Source organism: Phaseolus vulgaris, chromosome 10, assembly GCF_051622355.1.
Source record: "Phaseolus vulgaris cultivar YP4 chromosome 10, ASM5162235v1, whole genome shotgun sequence".
NCBI classification, from domain to species: Eukaryota; Viridiplantae; Streptophyta; class Magnoliopsida; order Fabales; family Fabaceae; genus Phaseolus; species Phaseolus vulgaris.
This window is the reverse complement of record NC_143507.1, coordinates 7,126,019-7,148,424: the sequence shown is the minus strand read 5'-3', so window position 1 is coordinate 7,148,424 and position 22,406 is coordinate 7,126,019. Positions and strand designations below refer to the sequence as shown.

General features: G+C 29.6%; 2 protein-coding genes across 2 annotated transcripts; both read right to left on the bottom strand.

Annotated features, from left to right (window-relative positions):
- Positions 1-8,155: 8,155 nt before the first annotated feature.
- Positions 8,156-9,723, bottom strand: LOC137812925 (uncharacterized). Its single transcript, XM_068615186.2, has 3 exons — positions 8,866-9,723; positions 8,576-8,719; positions 8,156-8,395 (listed from the first exon to the last, which is right to left on the bottom strand). The coding sequence occupies exons 1-3, from the start codon at positions 9,721-9,723 to the stop codon at positions 8,156-8,158; spliced, it is 1,242 nt and encodes a 413-aa protein (XP_068471287.2).
- Positions 9,724-17,912: 8,189 nt separating this feature from the next.
- Positions 17,913-19,112, bottom strand: LOC137818789 (ethylene-responsive transcription factor ERF069). The gene has a single exon (XM_068622398.2). It carries the CDS (start codon positions 19,058-19,060, stop codon positions 18,281-18,283), a length of 780 nt encoding a protein of 259 aa, XP_068478499.2. The 5' UTR covers positions 19,061-19,112; the 3' UTR covers positions 17,913-18,280.
- Between the last annotated feature and the right edge of the window lie 3,294 nt (positions 19,113-22,406).

Below are 22,406 nucleotides of genomic sequence, written 5' to 3'. Positions count from 1 at the left end.
CGGCAGTTAAAAACGTCAGTTTTTGCAAAAATAACCGCCGCATTATACACGTATTTTTGTAGTGTTATATGAAAGATTTTTGCAAATTATATGAATTGGTTTAAAATTTTGGTGCATATCCTTGGCATGTAAAGTATTTTATTGCAACAATATGAGAGTTGAATTTAAATGGTGATTTTTTCTTCTCATGACGTTTATCTATGACAAAGTGATGTGTTTGAAGGTTTTTATGATAATTATAGTGTTTACTGAAAAGAATGGGCTATGCAAAGAGCACTACAACACAAACAGCAAAAGGAAAAAGAGTTAGGATTGACTCCAATTCTCTCGAACCTCCAACAAGGAATTGGTCCGGTGATAGGGAAAAGAAATAAAGATATGAAGAGATTAAGAATTCGACTTTTATCATGGAAAGATGACTAGAGTTGGAACGAGAAAAATATGATTTATTTTTAGATAGGTGGCAAAGAAGAAATTGGATGAGATTGGCAGAGCCTTTGACAAAGTATTAACCAGAGGTAGTGTGTGAGTTTTATGCTAATGCTTGGACTAGAGGGCAAGGTGTAGAACATGGGAGCTTTGATGTTTCAAATTTATGACGAAGGTTGAAGCTATGCTGCTTTTGGTTTGAGCTTAGTCTACGTTCTTTAGAATTCTTGTAAAGATCATTCATAGTCCCTTGCACAAGCTAGCTCAATCTATTTTAAAAGAGAAAAGTATTTTTCTAACCAAAGAGAAAAACAACCGGTTGAAACCATAAAATAATCGGTTGTTTGTCACTTAGCTTGTTTGAAGGTTTTAAACTTGTTTTTCACTAGGTTAAATAACTGACTAATCAATTCAACTGGTTAAAATGACTTTTCAACCGGTTGATTGTGACATTTCATACTAGCTTTTCAAAAACCTATTGGATTTGTTTTCAGTTGGATCAAAACTGTTTTGGCTCATGATTGACTGCCTAGAACGGCTAGTTTTAAGAGATATAAGTATGGCTTCTGTTTTGAATTCAAATATAACATGTAAACACATTTACAATGAGATTGAAATCATTTTTTTTATAAGAGATTCAAGTCAAGTTTTGCAAGATTTCTAAATAGTTGTGCACTGGTTCAAGGGTTGATCTTCGGAGCCCTTTGATTCTTGTAAATTCATGTGTAATATGTTCCTTTCATGATTCTTGTATTTGTTCTTTTATAAACTTTTGAAGTGTGTGAAAACCTGTAAAGTCAGAGGATGTTCTGGCTAAGGGTGTGTGTTTAGCAAAGAGGGTGAGTGGTTCTTGTGGTATCAAGATCAGCTCTTTGTGATTGTGTGTATTGTAATCTGGGATTGGTTACTAGTGGAACCAATGGTTGTTCTGGGAACTGGATGTAGCTCAAGGTTGAGTGAACCAATATAAATTGGCTGAGTAATCTCCTTATAAACTGTTTGATTTAATTCTGTTTTTGCTACTGCCATAAACAACCGATTAAGACGAAGTTTCAACCGATTGAAATTCTGCAAACAGATTCTTTTACATTTTTTGATTGGCTTCCTTAATTGGTTTTTTTGTGATTGTTGATAAAAGCTTCATTCTTATTCAATCTTTGAGAAAATCTTTTGACAAACAATTCAACCCCTTCTTGTTTAAGCCATGAATTATAACAATTTGTATCAGAGCTAGGTTCTTGGAAAATACTTAAGTTCTATTTTTCTGAAAACTGCTTTAATGGATGACAAATTACCTTTTGGGGAAGGTGGTTCCATAAACAGACCACCACTATTTTGTGGTGTAAATTACCAGTTTTGGAAAGTAAAGATGAAGATCTTTATGCCTTCGACAAATAAAGGTATTCGGGAAACAATTGAAAATGGTCCCTTTATTCCTCAAGTTAAAAGAGATTATGTCTTAATTGATAAGCCTTCATCTGAATGGACTGAGGCTGAAAGCAAGAAAGCAAAATTTGATTGGATTGCTAAAAACATAATAACCTCTGCTTTGAGTTGTGATGAGTTTTTCAGGGTATCACAATGCACTTCAGCAAAGGAGATGAGAGACATCCTTGAAGTCACACATGAAGGAAAAAATCATGTTATGAGGGCAAGGAAGCATGCTCTCATCCAAGAGTATGAGATTTTCATAACACAGAAAAGGGAGACAATTTGTGATGCGCAGAAATGGTTTTCCCACATTGTGAACCATTTGATGAGCCTTGGAAAGAACTTTGACAAAGAGGAGTTAAACATCAAGATCTTGAAGTGTCTTGATAGGACATGGCAGCCAAAGGTCACTGTCATTTCAAAGTCAAAGGACTTAACATCCATGACAGTTGCTTCTTTGTTTGGTAAACTAAGGGAGGATGAGCTTGAGATGAATAGGTTGGTTGTCCAAGAAAGTGATGACAAACACAGCAAGGGTATTGCACTTAAAGTTGGCAACCAGAAAAAGGAACAAGACTCAAGTGATAGTGATGAAGATACCATGAACTTGCTGTCAAGAAAGTTTAGCAAATTCTTGAAAAAGATTAAAGGCCAAGCTTCAAAGAGGTACAGTTTTAAGAAGCCAAATGACTTTAATCTTAACAAATATACTTGTTATGGTTATGGTGAACAGGGTCACATCAAAGCTGAGTGCCCCAATAATGAGAGCAAGGAAAAAGATAATTTCAAAAGTGAAAGAAGAGGAAAAACCAAGAAGGCATATATAACATGGGATGATAATGAGATATCCTCCTCTAGCTCTTCAGAAGATGAAGAAGCAAACTTGTGTTGGAAAAATCTAAAGTTTATTTTGAGAACCAAGATTTGATTTACAAGAACTCTACTTGCATGTGTAACTCAAAGTTTTGTGAAAATTGTGAAAATCTTGAAAGAAAGATTCACTACCTTTTGAAAACAGTGGATAAGCTTACAACTGGAAAATCCAACTTTGAGAATGTTCTTGCATCTCAAAATTGTGTCTTTGGAAAAGTAAGCTTAGGATTTTATCCACAAAGCAAAGAGAATGGAATTTCAAAACCTTTTTCATCAGTGTCAGAAAAACAACCGATTAAAAGAACGAAACAACCGGTTGTTACATGTTTTTACTGTATGAAGAGAGGCCATTCAGTTAGATTTTGCAAGTTTTGTAAATCTCTTGTTCCTAAAGGTATCTTTAAATGGATTCCAAGAAATTTTGATGGTTCCAAGGTTAAATCTAAAATGAAAGGTCCCAAGTTCTTTAAGGGAATAAATCTTGTGATTTAACAAGCTTTTCTTTGCAGATTTTTAACTCCACATGAAGGGTCAGTAAGATCATGATCTCATGAAAGCAAATTTGCAAGACAATGCCTTGTTCTGATATTATGTACTGCTTTCATATGTGTACTTTAAAATCTTGAAGAATAACTCTTTGTTCTTCCCAATTCTGAATTTTCATTATTTTGTTTTTGGATTATATTTGCTTTGTATTCCTTCTGTTTCTATATAAATCTATGTGCCTTAAAACCTGAATGCTTGTATATTCAATGGTTGTTAAAAGAATTTGGTTTTCTCAAATTTTTTCACCAGTTGCAGAAATTCAACTGATTGTTTCTTTGAAACAACCAATTGTTTCAACTCTATCAGCACTGGTAAAATATGTTTTTGATTCAATGTTCTTCAAATTGATTTTCTATTCAAACCCAGTGATGTTTGTGGTCAACAATGCTTTAATTACATCCTTGAATACAAAGTATCTCTGTAATAATTGCTCTTTATGAATCAGATTCCTCTAAATCTTGTAAATTAAAACTGCTTTTAAAGTTTGGTCAGCATGTGTTTTCTTTACTTTCTGTTATGACTAAAAAAAACTGCTTTATGGTTCTAATTTGATTCTCTTTTATGTTTTAAAAACAACCCACTAAATGTCAACTTTGACTAATTGTTGTGGCTATATATGTGAAGCTATTAGTAGCTATTTTCACAAAGAACAACATGTTTTTCTTCCTTTTTTTTCTCTCTTCTCTAAGTTTGTTTCTGCAGTGTGCTCATCTTTCTCTACCTGAACTATGGTTGCAACTCCTTCATCCTCTAAGAGAATGAAAACAAGGGTTGTAAGGAGTGGTTGAAAGCTTAAAGGTTGGTTCTCAGGAGAATCAGAATTGTTTGACAAGTACCTACATGAAACTAGTAGGAAGATAGTTAACACTCCAAAAATTGTCTCTTTCACATGGATGAAGCAACAAAATCTTACTGTGGTAAGAAGTCTTCTAAAGGAGTAAAGGCTGAAGAGATTTCTTGAGCTTTCTAAGAACATTTACCCAGATTTGGTGAAGGTATTCTACACCAACCTTCAATTCAATGGTGACACTCTTAACTCTCATGTGAAGGGGCTAGACACTGTAATCACCAATGATGTGGGGGCTGTCATAACTGGGCTGAAATTTTTTGGAGTAAGGATTAACAAAGACAATCTTGGGGTGATAGAAGAGTTCAACAAGATGCAATGCTACAAGAATTGTCTCAAGAACCACCTCTCAAAGTTAAGAAACTTTTCTATTGGAGGGTTGAAACTTGATGAACGGCTCATTACCTTCATTGTGTCATGGATTATCACACCAAGGGGGAGCAATCATTCGACTCTCTCTGAAGAAGACTTGTTGTTAATCTACTACATCATGAACAAAGTGAAGCTCAACTGGATTCACATCATCAAAGATCATATGCAAAAGGCCATAAGATTAAGTGACCAATAAATTCTCCCATACTCCCACGAAAAATACCTCCACAAGTAGCAAGACCAGGATACCCCCTAGCAGCCCCATCCGTGTTAATTTTAACCCAATCTGGTGAAGGAAATTCCCATCTAACAGGAAGAGGACGAAGAACTTTCCCACTACGAGTCTTAATACCAAAAAACTTAATCACGTTGAAATCCAACATATCATTCTTCATTGAAGCATTAGACGAATTTCCCACTAAACAAGTTAAATCTTTAATTACCGAAATAGCCTTAGAAACTTCAATCTTATCCTGAAATCTAGCATAATTCCTCATACGCCATATCATCCATATAGAAAAGGTTGTTACAGCAAGCTTAATCAATTTAACCAAAGGACTACCATCACTCTTAATAAAAGAAAGAAGATCATCCTTATTAGAGAAATGAGACTAGATTTACACATTATATTCGTTAAGAGACGATTTGGGGTAAATTAATCCTTTTTACATTATCATCTTTTTGGTGTTGGACAATCTAACACTATGTTACACTAAAACTGTTTTAATTTGGTTGAGGAACGACAGTGATCAATTACTATGCATTAAAAATATCATCTAACTGTTGAGTTTAATAGTGCCAAAGTTCAAGAGGGGGGTGAATTGACCTTTTAAAACTTCTTCGCAGAAACAGTGTTTAACCCAGTTTTACAGAAAATAAATCGATTTATGTAAAAATGAACAGATTTATTTCAGCACTGTTTTTGTTTGAAAAGCTTTTAATTCAGCAAGATTAATCACAAGATTATGCAGTGAGAATTTCCAGCAGCACACACTCAAATATCAGATTTGAAAAAACAGTGAAACACAGAAACTGCAAGCGTCAATTTCAAGCAAGTGATTAAGGTTCAATTGATAGCATGCTAATTAATTGAGTGATCTTTGCAAACAAGCTGTTTCAGTGGCTTTTAACAGACTATGAATGTTCTTCTTGATGTTAAGCAATTTTCCAGAAATTAAGAACACTTAATCACAAAACAGCAAGCTTCAATTTTAAGCAATTGTCTAAGGTTCAATTAATGATATTGACAGTTTCTTGATCAGCCTATCACAGTCAATCTGTTCCAATGGTTTTAGCAGATTATGTATGTTCTTATCAGATTACAACAGCTTTTTCAGAAATCAAGAACAGTATGCACAGTGCCCAGAAAGAACAGATTTATTTACAATTGAACAGATTTATTTCTTTGCAGTTTTATCAATTATGCAGAAACGAAATTGCAGAGTGAGGGAGAGAATGAACACAAACAATTATACTGGTTCACTCAACCTGAGCTACATCCAGTCTTCACCAACAACAGGTGGAATTCACTAACACACAGTACAATCAAGTACACTTCCCACTGTTCTTGAAACCTACAAGAACTTAGGTACTCTTGCTGAAAAAACCTATTTCAGCACTCATACACACACATCCACTCTCCAAGAACACCTATCAAGAAGAGGATTCAACCAAACTTTTACAAGTAATAAGAAATGAAACGACTACACCTGATTGAGGTAACAAAGATCAGCCTTAAACCAGTAGGCAAGATTGCTAGAACAGTAGCTGCACCTCACACCAAGCTTTTGGAACCAAACCAAGAACAAGCACTTTGTGATTTTTGAAATCTTTGAAGAACAAATGCTAATCCTTGAAAACACTTAACTCTCTGCTGTTAAAACTTGTTTTTTTTGCAAATGTATAAACTGTTTGAATCGTTGTTAAGCTCAGAAAACAAGTTTGCATTTTATAGAAAGCCAGCTTATAACAGAATTTTGAAAAACAGTTAAAGCTGTTATAAAATGAACAGATTGAAAATAAAATGAACAGATTTATTTTCAAAAGCAGTTAGAGAATCTGTTAAGTGAGGAGACTTAGTCAACCATTCTGGTGCTGAGATAAAACTGAAAAACGTTTAAGTATGATATGGCACCAGAGGCAAAAAGAATCTATTCATTTACAGATGAACAGATTTATTTTTCAAAACGAAAACAGAGAAAGTTTAACAATTTAAAACTCAGTCGTTTTGAAAAGAAAAAGACTTAGTCAAAATACCTGATGCACAAAATCCAATTTTTTACAAGACTTTAGCCAAGGCATCAGTGAAGAAAATGAATCTGTTCATTTAGAAAAGAACAGATTTATTTTTATGCAGTAAAACGTGTTTTTGTGTAAAACATGTGCAAAACAGTTTTAGAAAACTTATACTTGTTCTTAACACATGGCCAGTGGTTATGAGGTGAGTTACTCAGCAAAAAGCTACTCTTAGACTACCTCTAAGCACTAACTAAGACATACTTAAAGCAAAGCACAAATACATGGAAAGTACATAAATGTCTTCATCAAACACTACATACAAGTCTTCATCAAACACAATCTTGAAGGGGCAGCAACCATCTTCAACACTAACTACTAAGAGAAAAGGGTTCTTCAAAGAAAAATTGACATCCAATACAATGTTTTTTAAAGCTATAACTTGTATAACATCAATCTTATAAAAAAATACATTGAATAATGTTACACAATATTGTTCCTTCTGTAGTTTAAAAACATATGAAATAGGAAAAGGACTATATTCTCTATTCCTGCCTTTCATTCATTTGATACTTATGTCTTTCTGCCCATTTTCATGCCCTTCTGAGTTGAGGATTATGTTCAACAACTAGTGGGATGGAGTTTTTACTTTCCATGACATTTAATATTTTCACACGACAGGATTCAAAGAGTGCCAACATTCTTTGCTTCGACTAGTCGCACTCCACTCCTTTGAATAAAGGAGATTTTTTTACATCATGACCTCTGAACTTCGTATGTCATGCATTGATCACATCTCAGGTTTTGTGAAAAACTAGCCCCTAAAGGTTAGTCTAAATCTCTCATCTTAAATTAATTCATGAGAGACAAATAAAACAAGTGTTTTGTCTTAGAATAATGTTATTATGTAAAAATTCTGCAATTTTTTTTTTATCTGAAGTAACCTTTGAAATAAAAGAAATTAGTTGCAATATTCCTATAGGTTTAAAGATAAGATAAATGATTCTTTAAATTTCTCATTTGGATGTTTATTTTATCCCAATTGAATGTCTATATTTTATAAATCAATAACAATATTGTTATTATGAAAACTAATGTTAATACTAGTAGGATTTAAAATAATACAAAATAGACAAAAAAAAAATCCTTTATTATTTTTGGACTCAAACTTTATTTTAAGTTATAAGTCAATAGGCAAATTACATTTTTTTTATTGTATTGTTATGTAACAATAATTATATATAGCAAATAATACATCAACAAGACACATTATATCAAGATTAATACCATTGTAAACCAAGTAGTACATTAAAAGTAAAACAACATTAATACTCATAGTGATAATCCTGAACAAGTTTTTATGGATTACAATTACACAAAACTCAAGTAAGGTTCACAAAAAGATAAATAAACAATTTCACATCAAATGTTCAAATCTTTGTTTGGTATTTGTTCCGCCAAGTAAATGTAGAAATGCCCCATAGCCCCAGTACGAAACTTGTTTTCATATCTCGATTCTATTGTTAGAATTTCACCATCTTTAATCTTAATAGAACCTGGTTTTGGATAACAAACTGACATTCCAACTAGGTAACCATTTTCATTTCCTGCTTCTTTTCCTGTTCCGTATTTTGGACTTGAAGTGCATAAAACCCTTCCATCCTAAGATAAGCAAAACCATAAATATAGAGAAGATGCATTAAAATAGTCAATTTCTTACAAAGGTATAGAATTTATCAGCAAAATTTATTACTAATGAATATATGAATCACACAAAATTTAGCATAAGTTGATCTACATGTTATAGACTATATAGGAACACCAACAAATATCAAATATTACCTGTCCATATAAGGTAGCATTCACAACACCGGTGTGCATATGAGCAGTGCCATATATAAGATAACCACCTTTTGTTATTGGGATGTTTGCTTTCTTAACATGAGGGGAGTCACTGTCATGAATTCTTGGAATAGTATATTCTACCTATAACAAAATTGAGAAATTTGTGTTATTCACTTACCCACGAAAAGAGTAATTAATAGCCTAATATTTTTGTTTGGAATATAAGTCAGTTTCAAAATTTAGCTTATCATTTGTAAAGTATGGTATATATTGAATAAATAATGTACCTGGCAATCATGAATTGGTGTAGAACCATTTGATCTTACACGATCAGCTGAATCAAGTATATAGAACTTAAGAGGAACTTGGTGTTCATCCCAATCAACCCACCTTATTTTGTATCTTAGGGAAAGCTTTCTCGTTGGGCCATGAAAACCATTTCTTAATTTGCATTGTAAGTTATCTTGACAACAAAACAGTCCTCCTTTATAATTTCTAGACAATAAGTTACCATTAATGTCCATTGTGACATTGTAAAAGTCCTTTGGGAGATTTAAAAGCTTACACCTACACTCTGAACAACCTTTTCTATCATATGCGCCACGTGTATCAATAACCATGATGCTAAATAACCATTTTTCTTTAAACCCATGCTTTATTTTTGTAGGATTACCTAATTCGACTGCAAAAGGATCTGGAAGATTTGAGGATGTTCCTCGTGATTCTCCTCCCAAGCCCCAATAATGTGGAAGCAAAAAACCTTGGCAAGCACCATCATTTCTTTCATACTCAATACCATTACGAAGGTCGTGAGATTTTTTAATGTATTGTGACATGGTAATATTTTCAATATATTTTACAACAAACCAATGATGAAGGTAAGTTTCATATAAAGGTACAGAATTACCATCTTCATCAACTACTTCAACGTCAAAACTCTTGACGCCAATATGACCCTTTGGAAAGTCAATATCAAATAATGTTTTCACTGCAACTTTTCCTGGTCCCACTTCAAATTGTTCAGACAAAAAAGTAGCTGATTTGATATGATTCTCATCAGACTCTAAAACAACCGAGTGCGTTGTGCCAAAGAGCAATATCATTATTGATATAAAAATCATTGTTAGTTTAGAGATAGTCCTCATATTAACCTGCACACACACTAGACACCAATAACATTAGCCATGAATAGATGTATTTAGGGTCATTCATTTGATAAACTTGTAAATGATTTAAACAAATGTTGTGAAAACATGTGAATCAAATAAGATTGAAAAGAAAGGGTAAAGTAATAGAATATTAACAATAAAAATAGCATACCATATAAGAAAAAGATAAATGACTCATGATGGTGATCATTTGATTAGCTAAAGATGTGTGAAATTTTAAAGCGGGTAAATGTATGTGTATATGAAATTAGTTGCTAGTTTTATATATGGTAGATGGCTCAATAATGGTGTATCTGGCGTAGCCAAATTTTTGAATCGACATTGGTTGTCTCTATTTGTTGGATGTAAAAGGTGTTTTTCAATTTACTTTAAACCAAAAATAACATATGGTGACCTAGTTTTACAAATGTACAAAACTATTCAAAAGCTTATATAGCTATTTGTAGGTGTAAAAACAACTTAATTAACAATTTGTTTGGAAAAACTTATGATGATTTCTTCTTTGTGGCCTTTTTTTCTTAACTACCAATATTTATACATTGTATGACTGTATGTTTTAATTTAAATAATTTTTAATAGATGAAAATTAAAAAATTTAGTTAGATAAAGGTAATGATAAGAATATTACAAATAATATAGTATAATTAACTTGAAAAAAATGAAAATTTGAAATATTAAAATAATAATAAAAAGAGATGAATTTAAAAAATACAAAGTTATATTTTTTTTAATAAAAACATTATGACAAGTCATCTAGCTAAAAGCTCCAAAACTAAGAAAATTGAATAGGAGAGAGCTTTAAAGAACAAGAAATAATAATAACCTAGTTGTTGGGAAAGAAGAATGCTAAATTTTCTACTTCTTAGTCTCTTGTAAATATTTGTGTAGGTTTAATTTTTTTTAGTTTTTAGATAGTAGATTTGTAAATAGATTTGGACTTTAGTTTATTTCAAGTTTGGACATTCATTTGGGTCAAGGAGGCAAAACCGAGTAAAGTGAAACTCAAACAGAAGTCCCATATCACTTGCAAGAGACCTTTAAAGGAGTTCAAAAAATGCAATCATGAAGTTCTCCAAAGTGTCATCCAACATGAAGCTTGGTCTTGCATCATATAGGCTAGAGTGGAAGGAAAGATATCATATTTTATAAATAACTTCACTTATATCTTGTAAAAACTAATGTAATTTAATGAGATATAAATTACTTCTTAAAAACACTCTCTTATCCTTCAAAAGTCAACTAAATTGAAAATGTTCCCTTAAGTTTTTTCCTTAAGAAAGTGTTAAAGGCTTCACAAAAAGTCTCCTTACTCAAATCGCTTTTCCATAAGGAATGGTGAGAAAGTTGTCACGACACATTATTTAATTTTAAAAAGTTCAAAATTGAAATATATTTCCTTTATTGTTATTGGAAATATTTTTAAAGCTTAGTTGTATTATCACCTCATCTAGAGTTTTCTTCTTCTTGATATACCCTATGCTAGAATGTCTATCATATGTTTTTAAGGCAAACTTAAGCTCTATAGGTCCATGAGATTATTTGGAGACACCTATGAAAATATATAAAAAAGTTCATAGACTATAAAATAGCTTTTCTTTTACACCTTTTAGGATAGAAATAAAGTTCGTTTGATTTCTTTATCTTTCATATTAATTAATCATTGTTTATATCGATGAAACCATTTATTAATTTTGAAATACGTGACATTTTTTATTCTTATACCATTTTGCATTGTACATATAAACAAACATTTTTATATTTATATTTATTGATATCACTATGTAGTTAGATTTCAAATGCATAAAAATTTGCATTCACGTATCACTTCACACATTATATTCAAATATGCATCCACATTTGATCTTTATTCATGTTCCTGATATCGGTACATGCATAACATTTTGTATTCTCATACCACTTTCTATGATACATAACATGTATTTATATTTTATTTAATAGTTTGATAAATAATTGTAGAAAAGGAAAAGTGAATGAAAAACGCTATAAATTCTTGTGTTTAATGCATACATATAGTTAGCTTTCAAATGCATAACATTTTGTTGAATATGATGCTTGCATTTACATTTTATTTTCTATCATAAATCTTAACATTGTGCATTTCAATTAAGTCATAGTTATTTTTCAATAAAATTTGAAAGAAATAGTGATTTGGTTACAATAAACTCAAATTTGATTGTTTTTCCATTTTTATTTGTTACCAAATTCATGGAACAATGCTTATGTGAGGTGAGAAAATAAATCATGAAAGAAAAAATGAGAATATATAATGAAATAATCTTTTGTTGAATTCAATTAATTGAGTAAATAAATAAAAACAATGATTGAATTTTTTTTTTATAGTTTCGTCTGACGGAAAGAGACAAAGGCTTATAGCTTGTTGACTTAACATATGCAGTATCATTTGACTAAACAAATGCGAGGTTATACTTAGTCTAGTCAAACAGACGCAAGCATCATTACTTCTACATTTTATTATAAATATACATAATATTTAAATAGGTATAACACTAATGTATATTTAAAATAGTTCATGTCAGAAAAAAGTTTCTTGCAAATTTACAACAAAATAAAGGTAGAACTTGATTAAACATACATATAAAAACAAGTTAAGCTAATATTAGAGAAAATTCTCATGAGAAAAATAGATAAGTTTTTTGTCTTGAGCTCAACCAGATATTGATAACATTTTACCTTGCATTAAAAAATCTTGTGATGATGTGTTTGAAAAAAAAAGTGTATGGAATTGAACCGGATATAGGTATCCCCCAGAAAAGCCAATTAAAGATTTGACTGAAAAATAAGAAGAGGAAACTAGCAAAGAAGAAGAGTCTTTTATGACAACTTCTACAAGCACAGTTGAGAAAGAATCCTTAAAGAGGGATTGCAATATTTTGCATTTTTCTTTTCAATTATATAATGCTAATTCTTTTTCACAAAAATCTCAAAAACAACATTTTGTTATGTTGTCTAGCTTGGACAATGAACAACACAAAGTGAACAAAAATATTTTTCAAAATAGACCTATTTCTTCTTTCCAAAACTTTTATAAAAATGAAGGGCCATATTTTTTTTTCTTTTTTCTTTTGTTTTAATTTTATTTTATTCAATAAGCTTATCTTATATTTCTTTGATATCTATTGTAGATTGACATTTGATTCAAGGGGGAAATAACAAATAAAAGGTGGTTGCCCCTAAGCATCTTTCAAATCTGAGGACAAATCTTTCTCACGAGGGAGGGTATGATGGAGGACCATCAAGCCACCATAACTTTGGACTAAGAAGATTGAAGAAGATATAGCTTTGATTAGAGCATCCATTTCTAGAGTCTTTTTCATCTTCTTAGTCTTGTAAACTTGTATAGAGTAGTATAGCTTTATTTTGGCTTGTAAATTTGTATAGGTGTATTTGAGTCTTGTTTAGGCTTGTATTTGGGTTTTATATTGGGCTTATTTTTTGGCCATGTATTGGGCCTAATAGAATTGTGTAGCTTTATTTTTTCTCTCACCTTGTTTGATGGAGTGAATTTCTTGGAGTAAATCGAAGATCGAAAATGGTTGCCTCTTGAAAAACATTCCTTCAAATCATCCCAGAGATTCTTTGCAATGTCTATGTAAACCACACTATCGACAATTTGTGTAGACAAGGTGCGATTGATCCAAGATAAGACCATGACATTACACCTCTCTCGTGCTTCAAACAGAGGATCATGGCACTCCGGCATGTCAATACTACCATTAACGAATTTTAATTTGTTCTTCGAAAAAAGCGCTCTTCTCATATTCCTACTCCAAGAATGGTAATTTTGCTCACTAAGTTGAGGATGAACAAGAACAACTCCAGGGTTCTCATCGGGGTGAAGGTAATAAGAACTAGAGGGATCTCCAGAAGGATCCTTGAAAACATTGACTTCAGAAATCTTAGGCTCGGGATCATCATTCTTGACAGTTGAGGAAGCCATGAAAAAGCAAGAATGAACAAGAACACACAAAATAGAAATAGGAGGATTAACGGAGATGAGCACAGCGAAAACAGAGCGGGTTCTTCAACTTACTCTAATACCATAAAGACAACGGTATTATAGTTTGTAGTTGGAAAAAAATGAAAACCTTACGTAGCAGATGATGGATAATCTTCACTACTCATACTTTGTATTCTCATTCAATGAGAGTACAATCAACAGAGGAAGACTTTGAATAAAAAAAATAAGAAACGGAAAGTAACTATGGTAACAGAAAAGAACCTAAGGTTAGGTAACCGAAAACCACTAAATAGAATTGCAATAATTACAATAAGATAAGAAACCTATAAATAGAAACTTCAGAGGAAGAACAAAGGGGGACTCGAGCACCACACAACACACTCTAGACTTAGTTTTATTTTCTTCTTTGTAATTGTTTTTGTTTTTTCTTGGTGTGGAAAGCTAAAATCTTATGAGTTAATTCTCTTGTGATTTCTCAATTCATCTGAGGTTTTGTACAATTAAGGTTTTTTCTTCAATATCTATGACAGATTGTGCTAGACGATCCGATCTTTTTGTGTTTTAATTTTTGTTATTGGATTTGTTTTTGAACGCATGTTGATGATCTAATTTTGTGATTTCATTTTGTATCCAATCCAACTCTAAAGTTTCGTGCCTCACTCCCAAAAATTAGAAAAGTTGGTCAATTTTCTTACACTAAGGAGAATCACTTGGATGTGAAAATTGTCTATAAGTATTTCTTCCATTTGCATGCAATGTAAGTTATTTTTTATATCATGACCACTAGCAAACAACTTGAACCTCGTAATTATTGGACAATAACATGACAATTTATAAGGAGGGCCTATCATTCCATTTTTAAGAAAAAATATCAAACACATCCTTCACTTTGTATCATGATACCACACAATATAACATTTGTGCAATGATTCAAAAAAAATTTTATTCCAATCCATCATAAAAAGTATTTTATTTGATTGATATATAAGTTCTAAGAAAGTGTTTTTACTTGTTACTATGTTTAAACACGCAACATATATTTGTCCAACTTTAATCCATTTTCCAAATTATCCCATACGAAATTATTTCTCACATGTATTTATATCTCATCCTTTTATGAAAAGTATCGTTTTATCCCATTTAAAAAACTATTATTTTAAACTTGATTAATATATATATATATATATATATGCATTAAAAAAAATTCTCATTTCTTTTTTTCACAAAAATTTAAAGTGCAATTCCCATAAATATCCCACTAAAAGCGGTCAAATTAAATCTATGTATGCACTTAAATGACAAAATGAAGTGCACATAAATTAAAATTTCTTGAAAGCATAATATACTTTATGTGTGATATTAATCAAGTAAAAAATATTGGATCTTTTCAAACTGTTTACAACATATAAATCAAGAATCAATAAAAAAAATTATACTACATCAATTGTTAAATTAAATTTATAAATATATAGTTTGTTCAAAAATTTGTTTCTACATACTTTTAATGTTGGAGAAAGCTTAATTAAGCAAATTGTGGTATTCTTAACACCCATGTTTTGATATTTTCTTGGGATACTTTTCACTTGTCATTGACATTGTCCTTCAATTTTGGACCAACCAACAAAGCACTAGGCTTAATGTTGAGTCCACCTTTCATGTTCAAATGGTAGGGTCCCTTAGAAACACTTCATTGACAGCCACACACATAAAACCATATTTATTTGGGACTTTTACCATATTTATTTGGGTACTTTCTAGTCAACGCATAGCATTTTCATATATTCAAATAATTTTATTTATTCCTAAAATTTTACACTTTTATTACAGAATGAATGAAATGTAAGTTTATGGACCTTTAAACCATCTGTTTAGAAAACTAATAAAATAATAATTCAAAAAAGGATAAAGTGGTTATTTTCACAAGTTTTTAATTATTAATAATGTTTGTATGTCCAGAGTTGAGAAAACAATTTTATTGCTTACTTTTTACTTTAAAAAATATGCTTGGTATTAGCCTGTACATACTAATACAAAAAATTACAGATAATTTTTAAATTGTTATTCATATGGTGACAAAATAAATATTTGATGAGATGGATCATTGTGATCCGTATTAGTTATGTGTTAAGATGACTAAGTTACTAAATAAGAAATTAGTCTCAATATCTATTTAAAAAATAAAAAAAATATTAAATAAAAAAGTTATTTTAGAAAAAAAATAATTAGTCACTATATTTATATTTTGATTGATAAATTAGATAATATTTTATAGATTAAAAAATTATTAGTATCTAAACTAGGTTTTTATTATTAATAAAAATTTATAAATTAGTTTTTAAATTAATATTTAATTAGCTATCAAAATTTTAACTGTTAATTAATTTAGATTATAATGTTAATAGTCAAAATCTTGGTAACAATTAATTTAGATTTTAATATTAATAGCTAAAATTTTGGTAAGAATTAATTTAGATTCTAATATTAATAACTAAAATCTTAGTAGCTAATTAGATATCAATTTAAAAATTAGTTTAAATTTTTAATTAATAATAGAAATTATTTTTAATTATAATAATACTTTTAGTCGTTAAAATAATATTTAATTTTGTTAATGTAGTAAATAATTATTTATGATCTTAAAATTTGTTTTTATTTATTGATTTTCTTTTAGTGAAAAGACTAGCAACTTGCGAAAAATAATTTTAATTTTTTTATAGTGGTAAAAGAAAATCTAATTAAGATGATTAAAAATAAAGTTAAATTCACTTTCTTAAGCTCTTTAACATATGGTATAATGAATCTACTAAAGAATAAGACAAGGATATAAGCTATTATGGGTGTGACCTTGTGAAGAATTCCATGTGGATGTTCTTTTCAAAAGACAAACTATGGAAGTAGATACAAAGGTGTACTATGTGAATTAGAACAAAAACCATGAAAATATTAAAATATTGTAACTGATTGCCTTGACTTGACCCTTAAATAGGCCTTCTGTCCAAGAATCTAGAAACCATGAATCTTAATTTCTTCAGACAAAAACATTGGAACATTGGAAAGGAAGAGGTAGGAAGGATCAGCAGTTATTGTACTTATTTAATTCTAGATTAAAAGGTAGTGCAAAAGTTACTTTTTTTCATGAAACTGCAACAACTTGCTTGCTGAATCAATCTTCTATGAACAAAGGGATTTCAAAGTTCAGTCAACCTTCTGCAGAAAAATGGATTAGAGTGCAAGAATTAAAGAGGGAACTTTTTCTTTGTCAGATCCATGAACTGGAAGGGAATGATATCCAAATCAGAGCAACTTGCATGCCTGTGGTTTAAAAGGCATGTAATCAAATTAATGATGAAGCATGTCATTGGTCCCTTTTGTGAACACCTTTTCTGTAGAGCCACAGAATCAGAACACATGAATATCTTAGTCATTTGGATGAAACCCCTATACTTTCTTCATATGAAGAAATTTCAAGTTGAAGGAAAACACAAATTATTTGAAAAAAATACACTGAACAGTTGATTCATTATTGTTCTTTTTTTCTTAAACCCTCTATCTTCATACATGACCACATTGAATTTTCACTATTTTGAATTGAGTTGGATAATTTTTTTTATTCAGAGAGCTTAAATCCAAACTTCATTAAAAAAGATCAAACCTTTTTCAACCAGGTAATAAAAGTTTCAAAATGGTCTCTACACTTTTAAGGACTTCTACCTTGTGATTTAAAACTACATATAAATCACACCAACTTGCATGCCTCAGTTTTAAGATGTGATGTTTGGAAGTATCAGAACCAAATTTTTTATAATGCAGGTCTATGTAGTCCTTCAAACATGGCAAAGTGCATGAGAAAGTGAATTTAACATTAATGGTAGGCCTTCAAACATGCCAATGAAATGCTATCTGTAAATCATCACACCACAAACATTTTGGCAGAAAAAGCCAAGAGTCCTAGATGCAGTATGTGTGGCCCTGAAGCACTAAGGTGGCCAACCATTGAACATGACATGTGGACTCACTTTATGAGTAATGCCATATGGTTGGTCCAAAACCTTTGACAATGCATAAAAAAAACATCTCACAACCAAAAAATCAATCAAAACTTAGCAGATAACAAAATGAACTTCACAGTAATCTGCCTATATAAAAATTCTTCATAGAACATAGAAAAAGAACATCCTTTTGAATAAACTAAATACGAAGATACAATTTTGTTCCAAAGAAACTAAATTCATAAACTAACACTTATCAGTCCTGCCAAGAACACTGAAATTCTCTCTCAGTAACACAAAACAGATTCGTCTCAGAGAAAACAAAAAAAAAAATTACCACAGTTTGTTATCATGTTCCATGGTAACATGCTTTTTGGATAAACTAAATGCAAAGATATAACTTTTCTGGCGCAGAAACTAAACTTGCAGATTAACAATTACTCAGTCCTCCCTTGAAGACTAAAATTCTCACTCAGCAATACAAAATCTCACAGAAAACAAAAAGAATATCCAACCCAGTTCGTCAGAAACAATCCACATCTCCTTATTGAAAAGGATCATCAGTGAAATAACTATCTACATCCCATTTACATGATTCAAGATCCTCATCCAATGAAACATCAACTTCAGAAAACATAGTAGGAAGAGGTTGATCATAAAGAGCATGATCAGAAAACAAGAAACTATCAACTTCATCTTTTAATCCATCAAACACCTCTTCTTTGAAGGTTTCTTCCGAAGACAAAGGTTCCATCCAAGGCTGGAACAAGAGAACGGAAGTGGGTGAGGCACATGCGTAACAACTCGTCCGTTTAACAACACTCTCACTGTCTTTTAGCGGCGGTTTGATTAGATTAGTTACAGCATCGGCACCTCTGAAGCTTATAGCAGCTCTGTCGTAAACCATAGCAGCTTCTTCCGCGGTGTCGAAGGTTCCAAGCCACACTCGCTTTCGCCGGAAAGGGTCTCTTATCTCGGCGGCCCAACGTCCCCAAGGCCGTTGGCGCACGCCGCGAAACTTGTGCCCTTTAATATTCTGTCTTTGTTGATGGTGGTGTTGTTGTTCCATACTTTCGTTGTATTTGGTTGAACAACAATAACAACTATTGTTGTCGTGTTCTTTTGTTTCGTCTGCATGCACAATTCTTATCTCATTAACCACTTTTTTAACTCTACGAAGTTGAAGAAACCTCCCTTCTTCGTCTTCTTCCTCGCTAGAGGAATCTGTGGCGTTTTGATCAGTTGCTGAAATGCGAATAACTTTGGGGAAGAAGAATTTGGATTTCACGAACTTGGTGGTGATGGTTTTCTGCTCATGTTCCATGGCAACAAGAAAGACAAAGTAGTATTCTACCTTAAGAATGATTTTTTGGAAGAGAATCTTCGTTTTATAGCATGTTTATGTTTCTAGTTCCACCTTGTTTCCTTTTCTTTAAATATCAATGCTTTAAATATTAAGAAATATTATCGCCTTAATATTAAGAATTAATAAAGTTTGTTTGACAAATAAAAAACAATTTTATAATATTTTTTAAAATAAAATATTATATTATAATAAAATAATAAATTTTTTAGGTATATAAATGAATAAAAATGGTGTGAAGTATCATTGATCTAATATTATTTCTCAAAAAAAAATTATGGTAAGTGTAGAATGAATTTTATATTTTTAGGTCTATTTGTTTATTTTATGTAATATAGGTAAAGTAACAGAGAATTTGAAAGAAGATTTGCAAAAAAAAATACAACACTACCTCTTTTATTAATTAGAATTCAATTGTGAGTTCTTGGGATACAAGTAATATGCTTCCTTGGTCAGCAAGGAACTCTCGATCTTTGTGTCATTATTACTTTTAAGGACTACTTTTAAAGCTAATTATTTTTCCGTTAAAAAAATTAATGATTTTAAAGTAAATAGAATAACGTCTTTATGTTATATGAAATATTATATATATATATATATACAATTAAAAAATATGTGAAAAAAATGTTGGTAGGAGTACAATCTTTATTAACTTAATTTATTTATATATAGAATAAGTTAAATTCAGAATGATTTAAGAAAACAATTAAATAGGTTAAAATCTAGGTTTTTAAAAACATACTCATGAAGAGTTACATCGTTTTAACAAACTTTATTAGTTAGTCATACTCAACTGCGAAGAGGTCAATGTCTTAATTAATATCTGAAAAAGTTATTTTGAACAATGGTGTGTGCACATTATTCTATACACTTGTTGTTGGTTCGGTTTCGGAATCAAGCATAGTAATAATAATAACTTTTCATTGCCAGATATATAATAAGTGATGTTAATTTATTTTGTGTCAATTTTTCAGTGTTATATTATTTTTATTTTATTTTGAAATTTTGAAAATGTTTTATATGACTCAATTTTAATTAATATTTTATTTAATTATTGATAAAAATGCATAATTTTTTAAAAAATAAAAAAAATTCTAAAATATTAAGTCTTCAATTTATAATTATGAGTATTATTCTTACATCGAAAATATTCATTCTTTCTATATTTTAAAAAAAAAAATTAAAAAAATTGTAAACGACAGATTTGACCAACAAACTTAATATATTTGAAAGATATAGATGTTATTCAAAGTTTAAGTTGACCGTTTGCATGATGTATTTTAGAAAGAAAATATTTTTTTAAATTAATATATATTTATTATTGTTAATTAATTTTAGAAATCCAATTTCTCCCAGAGAAAAATTATAAAAATTAAAGTTAAGTTAAAATGTTAACATTTTCATTCTTTAACTAAATTTATTTATTACATCTATGAAATTAAAAGCTAAAAACATATCTTTTAATATTTTTTCTCCATTTTCTATACCAGTCTCTTCCAATTCCTTTATATAGGGAAATCAACAAAATTGGAAAGTTTTAAACAAAGGACATGTCACTCATGTTTATAGAAAAAAAAATTTAGAAAGGAAAAAAAAAAGTAAATTTGAAAAAAAAATACTCACATTTGTAAGTTTTTTTTCAAAATTTGTTCATTTATCCTGAATTACAAAATTGACTGATTTTGTTTTCTCATATTTTAGTTGATTTTTCAATTACCTGTTAGAAAGTCACGGCATTGTATTTTTCAATTATCTGTCACAGAATCACGTAGCCTTAATGAAGAATGAGAAAAAAAAAGTATATCTATAAATTTATATAATCCCTTGATAAAGTTATATAAATTTATGTCTCTCACTCAAATAATTATAAGGAGCTTTTAAAAAAAACAAAAAGATATGAATATTATTGTTAACATAATATCATGGAAAATATAAAAAATACACATCTTTATATTTTTTAAATATAGATTTTTTTTCAACTAACTAACGGTAATTATATATGAATTTTTTTATGTGTTATAAATATTTGTTTATTTTGTATCTAGTTTTAATTATTATATCAATTATATGAATTATCGTTACCCAATTATTATGGAAAATATGAAAAAAATAGATATTTATCTTTTTAGCTAAAAGATATGAATTTGACCTAAATACATGTAACTAACTATGATTTCCAATTATATCAAAACAAATTAATTATATAATATTTTCAAATAATAATTTTATCAGACACCTGTAAAAGTGCACACATATTATTGACATAGAAGTTTTAAACAGTTTTTAAATAACAAGGTTAAATTTATAAAATTAAATAAAAACTAAATTAAATAATAAAAAGCTAGTATTAAAATATTTAAATACTTTTAAATTTTCGTTAAGTAAGTGAAATTCTATCTGTTAAAATTTATCTATCTTTTAAAAATTAATTTTTTTTCTTATTGTTAATGTTATATGATCTCAAGTAAAAATTGACGCATTGAACAAAGTATAAAGTATACATGGTTGTAAGATTTTTTACTTGAATATGTTATTTTTTAGAAAATTACAAATACGAGCTTCTGATTGATTTTTCATTCAATTTGTAAGCACTTATTTCCTAAAAAGTGTATGAATATATTATATTATCATTTATCAAAGTCGTCACTATATTTGTCGTCGTTTTCATCATTATTTTTATTATTGTTTTTATTATTATCATCATTGTTATAGTAGTTGTAATTATTATCAACATCGTCATATGATAACGATGACTATAACAAATGACAACTACGATAACAATGTTGAAGAAAATGAAAATAATGATGATAACGATTATGATTATAACGTTTACAATAATGTTGACTACAAGTATGATGATGATAACATAAAATCTTCTTACACATTTTTAAAAATAAATATTTTGTAATTGATTGAAAAAAAGTAGAATTTGTTTATATATTATGTTTTCAAACCAAATCTTGCAATGAGATCTCTTTATTTTGTATTAAAGTTGTATAAGAATTTTATGTTTTATAAATAATTTCTTTATTTTTTATCTAGTTAATTGTAACAAGTAACTAACTAATTAGTATGTAGGCTTGCAAAAACGTAGAATCCCACTAAACATTTAAAATTTAAAAATATTATATCGAAACAAGTTAATTATAATTTTTTTTAAAAAAAAATTATCAAATACACGTAAAAATACACACATATTATTGAGATAGAAGTTTGAAACAATATTTAAATATAAGGGTCAAATTTATAAAATTAAATAAAAACTAAATTAAATATTAAAAAAAATAAAAAGCTAGTATTAAAATGG

Coding starts and splice junctions, on each gene's coding strand:
- LOC137812925 (XM_068615186.2), bottom strand. CDS start 9,723: ATGAGGACTATCTCTAAACTAACAATGATTTTTATATCAATAATGATA. Junction 8,720..8,865: donor CACCAATTCATGATTGCCAG/GTACATTATTTA, acceptor ATTTTGTTATAG/GTAGAATATACTATTCCAAG. Junction 8,396..8,575: donor ATGCTACCTTATATGGACAG/GTAATATTTGAT, acceptor TGCTTATCTTAG/GATGGAAGGGTTTTATGCAC.
- LOC137818789 (XM_068622398.2), bottom strand. CDS start 19,060: ATGGAACATGAGCAGAAAACCATCACCACCAAGTTCGTGAAATCCAAA.